The following is a 21,042-nucleotide window of genomic DNA, read 5'->3' as shown; positions in this document are numbered from 1 at the left end:
TTAGAACAACATGTTTTAGGTCTTATTTAGCCATATAATAATCATGCATGGTCTGATTTTATTATCATGTAGGTGTCATTAATTTTTTTTTTTATGAAAAAAATATTATTTTACAAGGAACATGGATTTATTCTTTAAACTAAAATAGACGATATTTATTTTCTTCAAATCACATAGTCTAGGTTAGTTAAAGGTTTTAGGTCTAAAAATGAATTTATGTGAATAATTAACCACTAAAATTATAAAATATAAAGTGAGTACAGGCCAATCTTCGGATTGGGCAAAATGGGATGTTTCCATATAAATGGCCTTCTCCTTTTATACCTAAGCTCCCGAACCTGAAATTTTCTTGGTTATGACGGACTAGGCCTTAACTTAGTTTTCATTGTTAAAGATTTCTTAATTCCCTTTTGAAAATTAAGTGGCGACTCTTTGTTGGTCAAAGCAAGTCGGTGTGGGAAGCAATGTCTGAGACTTGAAAAAGGTACAGTGCCCACAAGTATGAATTGGAATTTGAATTGATGGTATTTAAATGATATAAGTTAGGTAACGTATGAATGTTGATAAAATCTAAACCAAGATGATGGAATTGAATTTATGGAATTGGCCCATGTCGTATATATTGATGATGGAAATAGTGAAATTAAGTATGGAAATTGTGTATGTATTGTTTAGAGGTTTTGTCTTTAGCCATCGGTGGAGGATGGTATTGATTGTTGTTGAATAGAGTACATGTGTATGTGTTATCTAGAAGGATCTCTTATGTGTTGAGGGTTTATTTCCTTTCGGTTGAGATCTGGTAAAGCGTGGCGCCTGGACATAGGTTTTGTTCCTTTCTAACTTGTTCTCGATAAAGCATGTTGAGGTTCAATTCCCTTCTAGCTTGAGGTCCAGTAAAGCGTGACGCTTTGAGACAGGTTCCTCTCCCTTCTGGTTCGTGCTCGGCAAAACGTGTTGTGATAGTTAGGGCTTGACAAGGTCGGGTTGTCATATGTGATAGCATTGATTAGTTATTTTTCGCATATGTGTTATGATATGAGCGGTACACCATTTGCCGTCCATGCCTTGGACCGGTCAAACATGAGAGTATGTGTTGTTTTTTGGATCTATCTATCTATCTATCTATCTATCTATATTGGGGTGGGTATTCCATTTGCCCTTGTGCTTTAGGCCATAAAACATGGTAGATATCATTGAAAATATAGTTAAGGATGTGTTGAGCTATAAACTAGGTTAGAATCCCTTTGACTTGAATATGATGGTTTGCGAAGATAAGAAATGAAGGAGCTTTCTTGAATTGACGAAGAAGGATTCTCGAAAAAAGATATACTATTGTATGAATACTTTGAATATGAAAAGTCGCATTATTTATATCCTATAATGTGGAGCATTCATAATCATAGTTATCTATATGTTGTTATTCTTTAGGATCATTTAGGATCTGTACTGACCTTTGTGTTCATCTCACATTGTTGATAATTTTTCAGATACACAGCTGGTGGAAATTATTCTGGACTTGAAGTCATCCTTATCTATAGGTCTCGGGCTCATTACATGTTCGGTGGAGTGTCGATGTTTTATTTATAGTGGCGGTTTCAAGAATTTTTGTTAGGTTAAATGTTTTGTTTGTCAATCAATAGGAGTTAAATACAAATAATATGAAAAATAAATAAATCCAACACATTTGCACCTAAATGAGTCTTCTTGGAAGAGAGTTAGAAGAGATTTTCACACACTTGAAGAATTTTAGAGAGGGAAACAATTATAGAGAGAAGCTCTTGAAGAATGCTTGTTTTGTAGTCACTTGATTGCTTTGGGCAAATGATGCCCTCCCCTTTATAGGATACAAGGAACATTTTAGAGTTACAAAGATGGAGAGGATTCTAGATCCTTCTCTCATCTTCTCAAAGAGCCTATCCTAAAACATACAAGAATAATGTACAAACTTCTAGAATTATGTACAATGTTCTATCAATCTCTTGACTGTTCAAGAGGATTCTAGATTATTCCATTTTAGCATCAAATTTTATAGCCATTCTATAGGGCTTTGTACAAGACGTGACATCAAGCATACAAGCAAACTGAACAAATATAAGAAAGAAATCAAACAAATACAATGGACACATAGGTGGACACAATGAGGTGCCTGAACTCTTCTTGGCCAAGGGCTAATTTCGTAAACATTCAAGAAAAAAAAAGGTGAGATTTGGAATTAGTAAAAGCATTTGTTTTTTTTTTTTGAAATAGGGTGGCTAGACATAAAAAGATGGGTTAATTACACTAATAGTCCCTATAGTTTGGGACTTGTGTCACTTTGGTCCATGACTTTTCAATTGTGACACATTTGACTCTGAATTTTGAATCTTGTTCCAAATAAGGACAATTGAAAATATTATTAGATTTTTCAAGGGTAAAATCGTCAATTTGATAAAATATAAACTAATTTGACAAAAATAATTGTCAAAAAAATATTTTTAATTTTTTTAAAATTATTTTTATCCACCAATGATAAAATTATGTAAAATTAATCAAAATTACATGATTAATTTTTTAAAATTAATTTTACATGATCATCATCCAAACACATAATAAAAATTAATTTTGGTAAAGAAAATAAATAAATGTCTAAAAGATTTATCAATTTTACATAATTTTATTTTTAGTAGGTAGAAATAATTTTTAAAAATTTAAAAATATTTGTTTGACATTTATTTTTGTCAAATTAGTTTATTTTTTTAATAGGGACCGAAGTGACACAAGTCCCAAACTATAAGGACTATTTGTGTAATTTGCCGTAAAAAGATTGTTCAAAATTTAGATGAAGTGAGCACAAACCACCACTCGTGGTGTTCAATTTTTTTTTTTTGTTTTTTTTTTTTTTTTTTTGCAGTGGCACCAAGGTGTGAACAAAAAAAAAAAATAAAAAAAAATTGGTACCTAGAGTGTTAAAAAAAGTTGTTAATATGACAAATGGGATCCAAAACATATACCTATTAATGGATATTATAATTTTTTTCAGGGTAAATCTGATCATGGTTAATCAGGATTAAGGGCTATTTTGGAAAGATAGTTATAATCAGTTTTTTAGTGAAAAGTTGCTTATAAGCAACTTTTTTGTGAGAGAGGAAGTATATTATAATCTGAGAAGTGGATTATAACCCACTTCTCAAAATAGGCCTAAATTCAAAATATAGATCTTATTTTATTTTATTTTTTTATAAAAACAAATAAGATGACTTGAGACCAATAATGTATAACTGAAAAAATTATTTTTTAGTTTTGAAATAATTTTCCACTCTACTCATAGTTTGCCACCTCATCTATATAATAAGGGAAGAAGGTTTTTGAAAATGTCTCAAAATATCTTAGAGATACATTTTAATCCAATGGTTTAAATTATTTCATCTCAACTTCAATGGTTGAGATGTCTTTATTTCCCGCCTAAATGTTCTTTAAGCATCAACCGAGATCTAACGGTGCAAAATGTAAATTGAAAAAATGAGCAGTGGGAGTCGAGTGTTCTGTAAATCCTTCTTGGTACCTTCACTCGCTTCGACTGAACTCATTCGATACAAGTTTTTCAGAGCTCGAACTTCCTCATCCAACCCTTCTAGGGTTTTTCGAATGGCCACCGAGCCTCCTTCTTCATACTCTAATGGCGATTCATCCTCGGACCCCGCTTCTTCTGCCATCGATTTTCTCTCTCTCTGTCACTGTTTCAAGGTATTTTTGTTTAGATTTGTATATATGTATGATTCATTTGAGTGTTGATTGTTTTGGACTCGAATATCATTGCCTAAATTTGTGATTTTGTTTTTTGGGTTTGGGCGTTTTTTGGGGTTTGATTAGACGACGAAGAGAACGGGATGGATGTGAAGGTGTTGAGAATCCAGAGTCCATAGCCGATCATATGAATCGAATGGGGTTGATGGCTCTCATTGCCTCTGACAGACTTCTCTCTGACATCTCTAACAGGGCATGGTATGTGTAGATGAAGTGTAGAGATGCAAAGTTGGGAATAAATTTGCAGCTCATGTGCTTCTCCTCTCTAACAGGGCATGGTATGTGTAGAGTAATATTTTGCAATATTGGGGTTTGTGTTGGGTTAATCCTTGCAATCTTTAGGGATTGGTGGTTTAGTGGTTTGAACTAAAACATGAGGGTTTGAGAACATAACCTGGGAATTATTGTTCTACTAGGTTTTATGGAGCCTATGATTATCAAAGAATGAAGAAGTTTTCAGCAAGAAGCTGATCCCCTGGATTGATTTACTGGAGATAATTGGTATTAATGTGTTTTGGGTGTCTGGTCATCAAAGGATATCCAGAGTCCAAGTTAGGGTTTCTGTTACTTTTAGTTTTTTTGTGTTCCATCTGGGTTATTTGTTATTGTTGCATTTTCTAAAGATTTTAACATTTTTTGCTTTTTTTTTTTTTTTTTTCCAAATGTCAGGTGTATAAAAATGGCAATTGTCCATGATATTGCAGAAGGTAATAGCTTTGCATTTAAATTTTTATTTATCTATTAGGTTCTCATATGTATCCTTTGGCTGATAAAGTATGCTTCACAAAAGAAAAAAGGTTAATTACACTTTTATCTCCTTCACTATCACCATTTTTTTTTAGTTTGAGCTCATTTGTCCGTAAACTATCACCATTTTTTTTCCCTTTTAGGCTGCTTAAAATTCAGAAATTTTTATGCTTTTTATTTATAAGCATGAGGCTGTGAGTTGTGGGTTCCTCAACCTTGAGGTTGTGGCTTCGAGGACAACCATTTAGTGCAAATAATGCCAAAGCTAGGTAACCCAATCTATCCCCTCCCAGACCCCTATCCAACGGAGACTAAATTGGGCTTACTTTTTTAAAAATTTATTTATAAGCATGAAAAAGATCACTCTTTGTGGAGTCAATGCAATGCATATCAACTTTCAAATGGTTGCCAGGAATCTTAATAGATGCAGAACATGGATGCATGGTCAATGAATGATATAGTTCTGCTGGAGTTGGATGCTTAATCCATTTGTGTGTGTGTGTGTGTGTGTGTGTTTGGAAAATGTGATGAGCATTTGCTTCTTATTCAGATTTATCAGATTTCTGCTTTGAGATTTAGAATCCTTCAGTCCCATTTACAGCAGTTGGATTGTGAAGTACCTGGTCAATTTTAGTCCCATTTTATCTTTATTCCCTGACGTAGTAAACACAACCATTACTAGATTCTGTAAATTTTACGTGCTCTGTTATTACTAGGGAGCAAATGAAAAAGATTTTACTCTGGACATAATTTTTGATATTTCCCCTATTTTGTTTCGCCATTAATCTTGAATTCTTCTTTCCTGCACATTAAAAATATGGAAACAATTTCTCAGTATGTTGGAAGTAAAATTGTATACATTTGATTGTTCCCAAACCTTAGCTTTTCTTAGATAGTCAATAACTCCTACTTTTGACGTGTACAGGGAATACATAATAGCACTCAAATTGGCAAATTAAGGAAAATTTCAATTCTTTGCTTTGTTTTGCGGGCCCTTGGGGGTCTCAAACAAGTTAGCACAAATAAAACAGAATTAAACTATAAACAAAACAAATGAGGTTTAATGATAAAGCTGGATTTCTACCAGTAACAGAGAAAGGAATTTAATGTGGACATTGTTTTATCACTTTTCCTCCATGTTTGTGCATCTTTATTGCAGGATATGAAAACAGAAAATACATTAAACAAAAACACAACCATGCCATTGATTCCGATTCTCTCCTTTTTTTTAAAAAAAAAAAAAAAATTATTAAATGAAACTCATTCTCCCATATGAATAGATATACACTTAATTTTCTGACACAAGTTTACACACACACACACAAAAAGCAATTCCTACATGTGCTAGCTATAATTCTCAGAATTCCTGTATGCTTGAAACTGGGAAATTATTGATTTATACAACTTAGAACATGACATCCATTTGTGTACACCTGAACTTACTGGAATTGCGTCAGAAACAATCCCTGGAGAAACAATCCCTGGAGAGGGTCACTCTTTCTGCACAAGCTGCTCAACATCTCTAAGCTCCACTCCACTCCCTTGCCGCTCATGTTCACTCTGAAACAATGCCTCAATCTGCTTCAGTGATTTTCCTTTTGTTTCAGGTAAGAGAGAAATCAGATTCTAAGAATTTTTTAAACTGAAATGGAGTACTTGGGTTTTTTAACTACTTTCATGTTGTTGCTCTGTAAAATATTATCAGTCATTGATGTTGTGTAAACTTATATAGATTTGGTTTGGTGTGGATGTTTGCTATGTGGATTTTGATCAAAAACACCATTTTCGTGTTGGCATGGGGTGCTCCAAAGGGAGAATAGAGAATTCTCTATACATGATTCCAATATATATGTATATATATGATTCCAAACCCTAAACCCATCTATATAATAAGGGAGAAGGGTTTTTGAAAATATATAAAATGTATCAAAGATACATTTGATATTAACGGATAAGATGAATTTAAGTTTATATCGATGGTTCAGATGAATGACGATTGCCGCCTAAATATACCCAAGCCTGACCCTTACAGAGTAACAGAGTACTCATTTTGATTTTGAATTTGATTTTTGTTTTTCTAAACCTTAAATTGATTTGTTAATTAGGTATTTTCTGGATATCATTTTTAGGTATTTGGATTGTTCTAAAACAATTCGGTTTCAAAGCATTTCGGTTTCAGAGCTCTCTGTATACACCGCTTCCATAGATCGGTGAGTGTTTTTGTGTTTTATTTTTTGATAGTGACTTCAATTCCATTGTGGGTTTCGATTAGTTTGTAATTGTGTTTATGTATAGTTGATGTGTTTCAAATTATGTTGATTTGTTTGAACCCAATTGTGTTTGTTATTGCTAGAAAAAAGAGAATTTTTATTGGGTTTTGAGTTTTAAGACTTAATAGAAGTAATTTTGTTGGTGGGTTGGTGTCATTGGATTTGTTTAATGGAAACTTAGGAGTGCTTCTACGTTTGGAGCTAATTTGGTGAGTTGGGTCTGAATTTGGAGGTGAATTAAGGAGTGGTGAGTGGTTGTCAAGCTCTGAAGAATAAGTTATTCTTTTACTTTCTCTCTCTACCCAACCCCGAACCCCCTATTCCTCTGTTTCTTTCTTTGAATTTATTTGGTCTAATGTTTAGTTTGGTGTGATTTTGATTGACTTTTGTAAGGTTGTTGTTGCCTCAAGCTGTTGCCTCAAGTTATTTGGTGTGATTTTGATTTTGCTATTGCCTCAATTTGATTCATGTTAATTTTGATTTTGATTTTGTCTCAATTTTAATTTTGATTTTGCTGTTGCCTTAATTTGATTTTACCGTTGGCCTTAATTTAACTTCTCTCTTCTAATTTCTCTCTAAACTTGGGAATTTGATTCACGAAATTTTTTCTATTTCAACATAGTCAAGTTTCTTGAGGCAACAACAAAATCAAAATCACACCAAATAACTTCTCTCTTCTAATTTCTCTCTAAACTTGGGAATTTGATTCATGAAAATTTGTCTATTTCAACACAGTCAAGTTATTTTTTTTGGGTTAAAATAGTGTGGGTCTTTGTATATTAGATCAGTCTTTGTATGTTATTAAAATAGTATATTTGTTGTAGTGAACCAAAATAATATCTTTGTTGCCATTAATAACCTACAATATATTTGGGTTTTGATATATTGTTTACAGCTTTTTGAAATCTGTATAAGTAACCAAACACCATAGAGAAAGGTTGATCATCAAGGATTTCTGAGAACCTAAGAAAAGAAGGAGAAAAGAAAATGGAGAGAGAGAGAGAGAGGTGGGAAGGTGGGTATGCTTTTTGAATACTACTTAAATTGTTGTTTTTTTGAATATATTTGGTGTTTGGTTACTTCTACTGAATATTTAGGGTTTGATTTCTATTGAATATATTGTTACAATTTTTATGATTTATTTTTTTTTTTAGAAATTAGAGAGCTTAAAAAAAATGTTTTGGAAAAAATATTTGACTACAATATATGGTTGCTAGTTTTTTTTTAAGATTTTATGAAATTGACGGAAATTACTTGGTATATGCAAAATACATACATCTCAAGATTAGTTGGGACGTAATTTTGAATATGTTGGTGAGCTAAAAACAAAAAATCAAAAAAAAAAAAAAATTTGTATTGTCACATTTAATTTATCAGTATTCTATATCTTAACCAGTATTTATATATAAATTCATTCTATTCTATATAAAGTGAGTGGGGGTAGATGGAGGAGTGTCTTGAGAAGGGGACTTCCTAAAGAATTTGTATGGGTTGATGGCTTTTTAAGTGTGAAATTGCTCCCTCTTTTTTTATGAGTTTTATGGGTCTTCTTAAAGTGAAGAGCATGCCCTAGATTTATGTGTTTTTGTAGTTAGTATAGGAAAGGTAAAAAGAAAATAGGGAAGGATTTGGAGGCAAAAGGCATGTGAAATTGTTTTTTGGAAATGTTTTTTTTTTTTTTTGGTGGACAAATTTAAACTCAAAATTTGAATTGAGTTCTGTTAAAAAAAAAAATAGTAATCAAAGTAGTTTATGTTTTACTATTAAAATGTAATCTTTTCATAAGGCAAGTGAAAAAGAGAGAGAGAGAAGAGAAATAATAGGGGTGATGTTATTTGTTTAAAGATTGGGAAAAGGAAATTTTTTTTTTAAAAAAAAAACTTTGTTATCCATCTCGGTGACAAAGCCCACGAGACATATTCTTACAATAAATTATCTTTTCCAGTTTTTACTTTAATTTTATTGGGGTGCATTTAAAAGTCGAAACCAACAACTATATTTTAACCTCAAATTTTTAGCAATGAATTTAATAAATTACATTTTAATTTAATAATTTTATATTCTGGTTGTGGTTTCCAATTTTCCCTTTTCTCTGCAACAGAAACGGTGGTCTCGCCATTGATCAACATCAAGCTCCGTGACTGTCCACCCTCCCTCGGCTCCCACCCTCCCAATATGAGAGGTATTTTATTTCTTCAGTTTTTTGAGGCTTCAGTTATAGGGCCAATTTTTGAATCAGTCCATATATATGAACTGGTTTCCAATTTTCAGGTTGTGGTTTCCAATTTTCCCTTTCTCTGTCTTCAATCAGTTCTTTGTCTGGTTTGTCTGATGTACACAGATTTCTCCACCATGACCACAGTAACATATTTGCCTCTTTCTTTTCGCAGGCACCCACACTCCTCACAACCATCTTTGTTCCTCCCTCCTTAGCGATCCTTTGTCGACATCTTGATCGCAACAACTGTAGCAACCCCACTCCCCATCTCAACCATCGCACAGCTACCATCTTAGCCTCATGCAACATTGCGAAGGGTAAACACATTTATTTATATACATGCTTCAGTTTGATCAAGATTTTTAACTGCATTCGCATGATTTTACTTAATCTAACTATTGTTCTCATATAGCAAAAAGCCCTAATTTTTCACACCCTGAAGTTTATGAACAGTTGAGCTCCATATACTTTGTAAATTGTTTCTATGTAGAAAAACTAAAAACTGCTTTGAGAAGTACATGACTTGGAGGCTGAACTCCAAATTGAGATTGCCTGAGATAATTTCCCTCAATAGTAGTATTATGCAGCCAAGAAAACATTGTAAAATTTCATTATCTTATGCAAGTGATATACGCAAAAGTTATAAGTTGATGTGAGTCATGATCGATAAAGCATCATACTCCTATTTTTTTATTTTTTATTTTATTTTATTTTTTTATGGAATCTGAACAGTGTTGTGGAATTAAAGGTCTAACAAGAGTTTGAAAAAATAAATTATAAGAAATCAACAGGGCACTAACCGATCCCCAGGGAAGACTAAAGTTTTTGCTAATTTAAGGGAGATTTCTTTTTCTTCTTTTTCTTTTTTCCTTCAGTTTGTGTATTGGATTTCAAATATTTACTTTTAGATTTGTGGATTATGCTAATTAGGTTATACAACTATTTCTCTTTTGGTCTACAAAACATGCTAATGTGTTTTTAGCTTTATTAGTTAAACATGCTGAAAGTCCAATTTTGTCATGGTTTGATTCTAGGCATGTAATTCTTTATCTTTGTGCGGATGTTATGTTATTTTCTTGAGTAGAGTAATTCATGGTCTTCTTTGTTTTATTTATTTTTTGTTAAAAGTAAATAAAATAAATAAAATTGACTGACTGAACGGGATTGAGCTCAGGTGTTAATATTATATCGGATGGAGTCGAGACACTCTTTCCATTGATGTAGCAGAACTAGGATTTATTGAATTGTTAAGCTCTTTCGACCTTCATATTTGTTGTTTTGAAATTCTTTAGTTTTGATGCTCATTTTCTTTGGAAAAATTCACATTGATTGAAGTTTGTAATTTTTTTATTTACCAGTATGAACTCTTCCAGATTGAGGCATGAGTTATAGTTACAAAGGTAAATTCATTATTTAATTATTGAGCTTCGATGGAGGTTTTATTTAATATGATTTGAATTTTTTGGCTAGGGGATCATGTATATTTTGGGATCTGAATCAAAATATTATATTGTTTTTTTTATTTTTATTTTTATCATTTATATTTATTTTGTATTTTTTAACCTTTATAATTAACAATGTTTCCAACTGGTTTGTTTTCTTGATGGGAACTCAAAGCAACATATTCATCAAAAAATGAATATTAAACACAAGGTAAACTTTAATTGCTTTTTGAATTTAATTATGTGTCGGTTTACAATCTTAAAAAATTCTTATCCATTATAACATTGTTTAATCATGTTCCAATTAATAATGTAACTTTTCTTTTCTATGAAATACATGTCTCACATTCCTTTTTTTGGGTTTCTATTGAACAATACCCTCAATGAGTTAGAAGAGTGTAGGAATAACCTAAACTCTTACATTAGGAAAAAATACACAGATATTCTCCAGGTTTTGCTTTAAAGTTAATGATTTTGGTGTAAACTATTTTAATTTGTTGGGGTTTGAAGGGTTTTGATTTCTGAAATTTGAAATGGATTTGATGGGTTTTATTCGCAGAAATCCGTAGAAATTCGAAGTCGTTTCGCTTGAGACATCACCCCCGGGAACAAGTTTTCCGGCTTCGGCGCTTTCCGGCACATCCCCGTGAGTTTACTCTCTCTATCTCTCCAAGAAATATGTATAGATATATGAATCTATAAACATATGAATTTGTGAGCAAAAATGGTATGCTCTCTATGTCTCTCTCTTATTTTGCTTTCTATGGATATCTATGAAAAGCCATGAAATTATTGTTGTATTTTTGTTATCAAAATCAGACCAAATTGAATAAAAGATTCTGCCATGAATACTTTCATCCCATGATTACTTAAACGATTCTGCAGAAATGGTATGCTCTCTATGTCTCTCTCTTATTGTTGTATTTTGCTTTCTATGGATATCTATTTATTGTTGTATTTTTTTTAGATTTAGATTTTAGATTTTTCAAACAACCCATTGTTTTTTCAATGTGTTGGGTTAGTTTTAGGTTTCTTTATCAGTTCAAATATTTAAAATTTCATCAGATTTTTAAGTTTTCATCCCATAAATATGTCGAAATTCCATCATAAATCAGTAGTTTCATCATATTTTTATCAACCCATAAATCAATAGTTTGTACCAAAAAAATTATATCCTGTTTGGTTGGAAAGAAAGTGGGGGAAATTGGTTGTGCATTTGATGATGGCAGTGTTCCATTGTATTTTCAATGTGTTGGGTTAGTTTTATTTAGGTTTTCTATGCCATTTGTGGAATACTTGATAGTTTTACTTGGGTTTTTTCCTTGCTGCACTTGGTGCAGAAACTTTTATTTGATAAAATTTCTGTCATGAACACTTTCATCCCATGAATACTTAAACTTCCATCAGATTTTAGATTTTTCAAACTTTCCATTATTTTTCAATGTGTTGGGTTAGTTTTAGATTTTTTTTATCAGTTTAAATATTTGAACTTTCATCAGATTTTTAAACTTCCATCCCATAAATATGTCAAGTATTCCACCATAAATCAGCCCATGAATTAGTATTCCACCATAATCTGTAATTTCATCATATTTTTATCAGCCCATGAATTAGTAGTTTGTACCAAAAAAAATTATGTCTTGTTTGGTTGGTAAGAAAGTAGGGGAAATAGTAAAGAAAGTGAAATTTGGTCTATATTAGTTGGTGAGAGAGAGACAGTTGAGAAGATTAATGTTTTACAGTCTTTGGGGGAGAGACACTGAGGTAATAGAGAAGAGGAGAGAGAGTGGGTGAGAAAATTGAGAGATTGCAATTTGGGGAAGTGCAATTTATCTTGGGAAATTTTTTTATTAAAAATATAAAAAATGCTACAGATTCTTAAAAAAATACAACTTTATAACTCTCACTCACCTATGATTGGTCCAGGAAGGAAAGAAAAAAAATAAAAATATATGATTGGTTTACATCATTTTGGGAGTCATGGAGGTTCCTAATTTTGGGGGTTCCTGAAATTTATTTGGGTTACGAATAAATTGGTGTTTCATTTAAGTTTCATGTCTTCATTTAGGAATTTTTCTCCTTCCTGTGAATTCATTACCTACTCTTTGAAAAGAAATGAAAAAAAACAAAAAACAAAAAATAAAAAATTTGAATACATTCTTCTATAATTTTGATTTATATTTTAATCTCATAATTAATTGTACTGTGCCTTGAGGCACGGACATCCGCTAATACCTTATATGGGAAAATCCAACACTCTCTCAACCAATCACACAATTTGAAACACCACGTGGCAATGCTACATGATCACCTAATAATTTCTCATATAACCATGACAAGCACTGAAAGTACAAACAGAGAGCTTTTTATATATGATTGGCGTTGCTGGTCTCGACTGAGAATTTGGATTCCATCACAAAACTTCTTGATTTCTTGAAATTAACATTTCCAAGAATTCCTTATAGAACCCAAGTCCACCTCCCTCTCTCTCTCTCTCTCTCTCTCTCTCTCTCACACATTCTCAAAATGTCACAAGATAGCCCACGATCTCCTTTTGAAGTTCCTCATGAAGAAGAAGACGAATCTGAAGAACTAGATACTGATACTGATAATCAACAACAATTTGAAGAAGAAGAAGCAGACGGGTCGGAGTCCGATTCTGAAGACTGTAGCATCCATACCTCCTCCCCTGATCCTGATATTCATCAGGAAAATCGTTCACGCAATGTCTTCGTCTTCAAGCCAAGGTGTCTGAAAATGAAGGACATCAATTCTCCTCCAGATTTGCCAGCAAAAATACCATTCAAGAACTCTGTTGAAGAAGATAATTCTCAGAGTAGGGCTCAAAATGGCGATCATGATGAAGAGAAGCCAAGAAATGATCTGAACAATGATGAAATCACAATCTTGAAGAGCATTCTTGATTACTACTCCAAGAACGGGGCATACCCACTTCACAATTCCCCTGCCTTGCATGATTTCCTCAAAAACTCACTTCAGATTGATGTCCGTCCATGGGATTTGAATGATGAAATCTCCATATTGAGGGAAAAATACATCTACATTCGGGAGAAAGAGAGTGACATGAATGCTGATGATGATCATCTGAACGAGTTCAATGAAGATAAGAAGAAAAAGGGTTTGAGAGTTGAAGAAGAGCCAGACTTGTCTGAGTTTCCTTTCCTGAAAGAATCATTACATTTTGGTAAGAATTTGACTGCTCTGAGATTGGTCGGAAACTCAAAGCTGAAAGAGTTGGATGAGAAATGGAGGAAGTTGCAGGTGGAGGAGCTCGAGTTCTTCTTGAAGCGATTGGATTTGATTCGCGAACAAACAAAGCTCATACTCGATGCAATTTAAGTCTTCGTCTCCGCGTTAAGTGTCATAGTAAGGTACTGATTGATTGAACAATGTCCATTTTTTTTTCCTACAATTTTCAGTAAAAAGCACAAAGAATTTTGGTTTCGTCGCGACTTTGAATTGTTAAACAGACAATCCTCTCAGCAAGTTTTGCAGTCAATCAAATTCTATGTTTCTGTTTGAAATGCTTTGTGCTCCATTTTGGGATCAAGGTCTGGATTTTCTTGCTGACATTCTTGATATGATAGATTCATGGGATAGCTCTCTCTTTAACAAAAAAACAAAATTGAAATTCATTTTTGGTGTTTGTTCATGTTATATTTTTTCAACATTGAAATTTTTGGTGTTTGAATTTTTTTTTACTAATATTGCTTTCACCAAAATTTTATGAAAACAACCTCTTTTAAAGAAAATGAAAAAAAATTGTTTTTACATAACAATAAAAAATAATTGTGAAAATAATGAATATTTTTCAAAAGTTTCATTAAATGTTTTTTGTTTTTTGAAGAATAGGAAAACAATAACACAATTAATATGTTAGTTAGCTCATGTTATTTGTTTTCCCTTATATTTTCTTTTCTCTGACTGTTAAGACAATCCTCTCCAAGGGAGATGACAAATTTAAGTTTTGAAATTAACACATTTGATAATAAATTTTATTAAGGTTAGGTTTGGCATAACACAAAAAAGTCAAAAAGTCACTATCACATCATCTTACTTAAATTACATCACCTCTCTATCACATCACTTCAAACCCAATTCATATTTTATAAAAAGTCAAAAAGTACACTTATTTAGATTATCCCAAACAATCCCTAAATAGATGTAGCAAATTTTATTAAAAGGAGATAACAAATTTTATTCAAAGGACATAGCAAATTTGATAATAGCACATTTGATTTGCTACATCCAAAGGATAAAACAAATTTGTCCTTCACGGGTCAAATTAATATTTATTTTTTATTTTTTATTTTTAGTGAATTTTTTTTCATATTTTAATTAATTTTTATTTTTTAAGTTTTAGATGTACTTAAGATACACACTAAAAGTAATAAATAAAAAAAACCGCATATAATAAAATACAAAATGTACTAAATTTTAATTATTTTTTTATTTTTTTAAATGTATCTAGATTAGAATTTAAAATTAAAAAATTGAAGAGGGTTAATCAAAAGAGTGATTTGAACCTAAAAAATATAAGGGGCATTTACACACAAGTCCTAATTTATGAATTATACTTTATTAAATTCTAACAAAAATTTTTTGGACCTTCAAGTCCCATTAATTTTTTAATAGTCGGAATTGCCTTTCAAATAATGATTGTTTATCATTTATGATTATCTATAAAGGAATATGATAATTTGACATTTATTTTGATTTTCAAAACTTTAAAATATCAACTTACAAATTGAAAAAACTAAAAAAATTTATGTGTAAAAAAAAAAAAATTATTCAATTTCAGTTTTCTGAATTCAATTTTTTGAAAATTGAGTATTTTGTTTTTTGTATTTTTTTATTTTTAGTGAATATTTTTAAAATTTTAAGCAATTTTTATACTTAGATGTATCTAAATAGTAAAAATATTTATGAAAACATATTTTAAAAAATTAATAAATACATAAAAATACGAAAAATATACTGAATTCTCATATATTCTTAATATAAGCCTAAAGGCACTGTAACTGATTGTAATATTATTTCATACGAGAGATAATGTTACTGTTTAATTATTATTTTTGTTGCTTCCACATGTATGTATGAGAAAATGGGCTTTGGGCCTCGTTTGGAGACTAAACATTTTAAGCAAAAAGTTAAAAAGTCATTATAAATTATCACATCATTCACTCTATTTTTCTACACATCTTTTCATAAAAAACTAAAAATATATTAAAATAACTTGTTTCCAACGAGGCCATAATTAAGTATTTGTTAATGTTATTCGAGTGATAAAACTCAAGGCGTGAAACATACAACTCAAATTTTCACTTTAAAACTATTTTCCCAAATAATTAAAAGAAATTCCTTTTGAGCAAGGTATCCCCTTGAATTGACATATTCCCTCGTTCAAGTTATCTCAATGTTGTTGTATAAATTGTCATCATGCATAATGCTTAATAATTTTAAAATTAAAAATCGAGAAGATGATGAGTAGAGGTCGCTCTTGTGTCAGGCGAGATGCGTGTAAGTCTTCCCATATAATACCTAAGCTCCCAAATCAAGTTCTTTGATTACAACATACTAGTTTTTTAAGGGTTGAAGTCAATATGGGTTCTTGGATCCTAAAACTAAGTGGCGTCTTTGGTTTTGTAACATTTGATTTTTGGTTACTTAGGTCAAGTTTGGGTACTTCCAATAAAGTCAAAAAGTCAAAAAGTTATTCAAAAAGTTAAAAAGTTAACACTATTCACCAAAAGTCAACAATTACGGCTGCACAACTCCCAATTCAAATTTTTCCCTACAAATCAATTTTTACAATTTTTTATTACACATTTTTCAATAAAAAGTCAAAAAGTTAACCCAAACATCTATATTTTCAACCTCAATTTTTTAGTCCAAAAAGACAAAAAGTGCACTTTTTTAGTCTTCCCAAACTTGGCCTTAATCTATAAGGGAAACGATAAAAGATCCATGCAAGTCATATAGGGCATCGATAAAAGATTATTTGACTATTAATCATTGATTTACTTATTTGATTTGTTGGTTAATGAAATGTGAAAGTTAGAAGCCGATTACACTTACTCAAAGCCGATTGCGTTTATAGTACTCAAATGGACATTCGTAGTGTTTGATTAAATTATTATTCATTGTAACCAAACATATTGTTTTTCTCCTTTATTTTTAAAGAGTATAGTACATTAATTTAAAATAATTTAACGTTCAACTCAATATATATTTTTTGTTTAGATTTAAGTGACCTGTGCCTTTTGAGATAAATTTGGGCTAACGCATGGGCCATCAATATCATGCAAGTAAAAATGTAGGGAAACTTACCAATAAGTCTCATATACAAAGTTTAAGGCGCATTTATTCCTCAAACAAAATACTTGCACCAATTAGTCCTACACATTTTTAATTGTTACCAAAAAATCTTTTTTTTTTTTTTTTTTTAAATTTACAACTGTTATATCTTACTACAGTCGGACTTCCGTCAAACGGTCACCGGAGACTCGTCAGAATGTTCAACATCACCGGAAAGTCGCCGGAAGTTCACCGGAGTGTTAAGAACTTTAATGGAAGTCACCAGAATCTTCAGAACGTTCACTGGACGTTAAGAATATCACTAGAGACTCACTAGAATGTCTAGAATATTGCCGGGAAAAAAAAAAAGAATAAATGAAGAAATTAGAGCAAAAAAAACATAGCAAAATGTGTTAAATATTGAAAACTAAAAGAAAAAAAACGAAATGACAAAAAACAGCAACAATGGGAAAAACATATGCTATTTTTCAATTTTTGTAACGTTTAAGCAAATAATCTCCAATATTGATCAAACTGAAAAGTAAGTTTTGAAATTATAAAATGTTACAGTTTCAAAGCAAAAATCTATTAAGCATTTATCCTTATTAATCAAACTGAAAAACATGTTATGAAACTGTAAAATTTTACAGTCCTAAAGAATGTTATGAAACTGTAAAATTTTACAATTTTATACCATAATTCATTCCAGCACCAAAAAAATTTGAAAATGCAAAATTTTACAGTTTTAAATCATGATTCATTCCAGCACCAAAAAAATTTAAAACTACAAAATTTTACAGTGTTCACCGCCTGTAACTAAAACTCGAAAACTACTTGTTCAGAACTTGAAAATTTTCTCCATTAGAACAGAAAAAGAGAAGCGTATAACAGAGAAAATATAGAAAAAAAATAAGAGATCGAAGGAGAGGCGGATATAGAGAGAGGATTGTACTCCGGCAACTATTTTTTGTTTAGATCTAGCCAAATCTAATGTAGATCTACTCAAATCTGATGTAGATCTACTCATCTTCTTCGTTGAAAATATATCTTCTTCGCCGTCGGTGAGGGTGAAGTCACGAGTTGATTTCGATGGTTGGTGGTTACCGGTGAACCCCGATCAATGGAGAAAGACATGATCACCGGTCGTCGTCCATGATAAAGAATATGAGAGAAAAATGCAGAAAAAGAGAGAGAGAGAGAGAGAGAGAGGGAGGGGGGAAGACATAAAGAGTGAGGCAAAAAACAGAAAGAGAGAGAGATGGGAAAGTAGGACTTTTGGGTCTACTCAAAAAGTTGTTGGATTAAATGGTGTCCACATATGTCAAATAGGACCTGTAGGTAATTTCCCCAAAAATGTATAGGGCATTTTATGAGTTAGTTTTATGGGTCGGTCTTATTAATTGAAGGTCTGTAGCAGGATTGTTACCAAAATTCCCCCCTTACCTCTGCCGCTAGTGGCCACCTCCGATCTCTGGCGACTATATTCGACGATCGTCTCTTAGTGCTGATGATTTTCTATAACTTTCGACGATAGTTTCCGATGACATTTCTTCGGTCATTTTTCAATAAAAACTTCAATCTCTACTATGTCATTACTACATCCACCTCCAGCACTCAGTCAATCAGTCATTCATTCTCACACACTCACTCACTCACTCACTCACTCACTCACTCATAGTCATTTACTTATATATTTATGTTATCTTGTTAACCAATCTTAGTGTGTGTAATTGTGAAGTAGAAAAATAAATTACAGCAAACATGTGTGATATCTGCAATTCTAGAAAATAATTAATTTAATTAAATTCTGGAAATAAGAAAAGAAAGCAGTAACCTAGCAGGTCTTGTTACATAAACAAAGATGAAGGAGATCAAGTCGAGAATTATGTACTCTTTTCTTAAGACATATTTTGTCTCTCCTAGGATGAAATAGAATGTTTGGACGTTTGTCTCTTAGGATGAAATAGCCGCGCAGTTTTAATCGCAGCACAACGAAGAGACTAACACAAATCAGAACAATTCTAGTACTCTCTCTTAGCAAAGAAACATTGAAACATGATGCAGAATGTATGCGATGAGGGATGGAGAAATTGGTAGTTGAAAATTGGATGAATTTCAGACTGGGAAGACTGCCTTTATATAGGTGCAGTGGTGCCTATTCGAATTTACCAAATAGTGGGAAAGAAGAGACATGGTCGGAAAGACGCTACCATTGACGTCAAAGCAGTGCTAGAGAAGTGACACAATTTTTTTTGTTTGGATTTGAAAATTTCCACGAAAAATTTTAGAGCAAAACCCAAAAGTATTTTACCCAAAAAGATAATAATGGGCCAACCCAACCCAACTCATACTCGTGCCCGATTCGGTGTGGTGTGGTGGTGGCGGTGTGCACGTATGTGTGTGTGAATGTTTTAGTCCAACTCACATATTCCATAATTCCCCTCTTTTTACAAAATTGGGTGCCACTTGGAGCCCAACCCCAATTGCCAGAAAAAGCCTTTTATCAGGTAAATACTTTCCTATTCTCCAATCAATATATTAACTACAACTCAAATGGCTCACTTTAGAGTTAATTTCCAATTCACCCACAAGTTGTTTTGAACAATCAAAAGCATAGTGTTATTCACCGCATAGTAGAGAACATGTCACCATTTGAACCCACTTCAAAAGAGGAGTGGATCCTATATTTATGTTAGCACAAAGTTTGACAATTATGTGGTTATAAAACTATGTTTTCCAACAATTTATTTACTCATAGAAATATGACCACACACAGAAACAAACACAGACAGAGAGGAAGCAACATAAACTAGTTTAATAAAGTCATTAAAACACATTCAGTGATAAATTTATCGTTGTCCGATTTGTAAAAGTTACAAATGACAAATACGATTCACTCACTCTTATTCATACTTACAAAAATCTGTTGGACAATCATCACTGTATTTAAATAAATAAACTCTGTTTGTGTACTAAATAACAAACAAAATACAAAAGAAAAATAGGAAATGAGAGAGATTTTTTGATTACAAAAATCAAACTAGAAAATAAATAAATAAATAAATAAAAACGGATTTTTATTTTGTTACAAAGACAAAATCAAAATCTGATTTAAATAAATAATAAACCAGAAAATAAATTAATATCTTACTTGATTAATTTCTTGAACAATATTCTGATCAAGTCCAGTGTTAGATATTGTGTCCTTAAGACAGATTCGTCCTCTCCACGGTGCTTTCAGAATATGGACGTCTATTTCCCAAGATAAAATGATCAATCAACGAAAAATAGCAGCATTACAAATTTTCCGTACAACGAACACACTAAGTGTTTATACTCTATCTCACAGAAATTTAGATGCAGCAAAATGCAGAGAGCAGTAGCAGATTTAAGGACAAAATTAGAGTGAATATTCAAATGAGGGACTGCCTTTATATAGATGGAGTGATGGCTATTAATTTTGAATTAAACAGGTGCAAAACTTGTTTGAACAAGTATGGTTTGAATTAAATAGGTAAGGCACTGTTTCAACAGATAAACTATTTGTAGTTTAAATTTAAACAGATTTGAAATCTGTTCGGGTGGAACAGATTTGAATTTGTTCAAACTTGTACAAAATTCTGAAGAGGTGCAACAGTTGAATTTGAATTTGAAATTAAAATTTCGAACAGATTTTATTTTACTAAAAATTAAAATAAAATTCAAATATTTTTGGCCCAAAAAGATAAGTATTGGGCCGGACAAGCCCAACCTAACTTCACACCCGCACCCAGCCCAACCGACCGGACGGACGGACGGCGGCGCGCGTGTGGTGATTTTTGGATCTAATGGGTCTAGCCCATTTTGCCCATAACCTCTTTTTTTACAAAACTTGGGTGCCCCTTGGGGCCTATCCCAAGTTCAAATCCCATGCCTTATAAACCCACTCAAAACTTTTCAATAAATCAATGTGAGACAAGCCATTTTCCAAACCTTAAGGAATTTTTACCAAAAACTCCATTTCCATGGAGCTTACTTTGGTTTCAATTTTCCATTCACCCGATAATGGTTGTGAGTAACCAAATATACCACGTAAATCATAATGCGGCATAGAACGCATTACTACTTAGACCTGTGAAAATCGACGCATGGGTCCCATCTAAAAATTAGACCAAAGTTTAAGAAAAATTCTATTTTTACCTAGATTTTTTCGAAAACATTTCTAACAATCCCTCACATGAATAGAATTTGATGACAACGGAAATGCAACAATATGCAGACTTTG

General features: G+C 32.0%; 1 protein-coding gene and 1 long non-coding RNA gene across 2 annotated transcripts; both read left to right on the top strand.

Annotated features, from left to right (window-relative positions):
* The first annotated feature begins 3,849 nt into the window (after nucleotides 1-3,849).
* On the top strand, nucleotides 3,850-8,983 carry LOC114284105 (uncharacterized). Its single transcript, XR_014337110.1, has 3 exons — nucleotides 3,850-4,061; nucleotides 6,660-6,740; nucleotides 8,902-8,983. It is a non-coding gene; the product is annotated as an uncharacterized LOC114284105 (long non-coding RNA).
* Nucleotides 8,984-12,982: 3,999 nt separating this feature from the next.
* On the top strand, nucleotides 12,983-13,962 carry LOC114305758 (STOREKEEPER protein-like). The gene has a single exon (XM_028250888.2). It carries the CDS (start codon nucleotides 12,987-12,989, stop codon nucleotides 13,818-13,820), a length of 834 nt encoding a protein of 277 aa, XP_028106689.2. The 5' UTR covers nucleotides 12,983-12,986; the 3' UTR covers nucleotides 13,821-13,962.
* Nucleotides 13,963-21,042: the final 7,080 nt, after the last annotated feature.

This window comes from Camellia sinensis, chromosome 8 (genome assembly GCF_055761805.1).
Source record: "Camellia sinensis isolate YWXY chromosome 8, ASM5576180v1, whole genome shotgun sequence".
Lineage (NCBI taxonomy): Eukaryota > Viridiplantae > Streptophyta > Magnoliopsida > Ericales > Theaceae > Camellia > Camellia sinensis.
This window is presented reverse-complemented; position numbering and strand designations above follow the sequence as displayed.

Coding starts and splice junctions, on each gene's coding strand:
- LOC114305758 (XM_028250888.2), top strand. CDS start 12,987: ATGTCACAAGATAGCCCACGATCTCCTTTTGAAGTTCCTCATGAAGAA.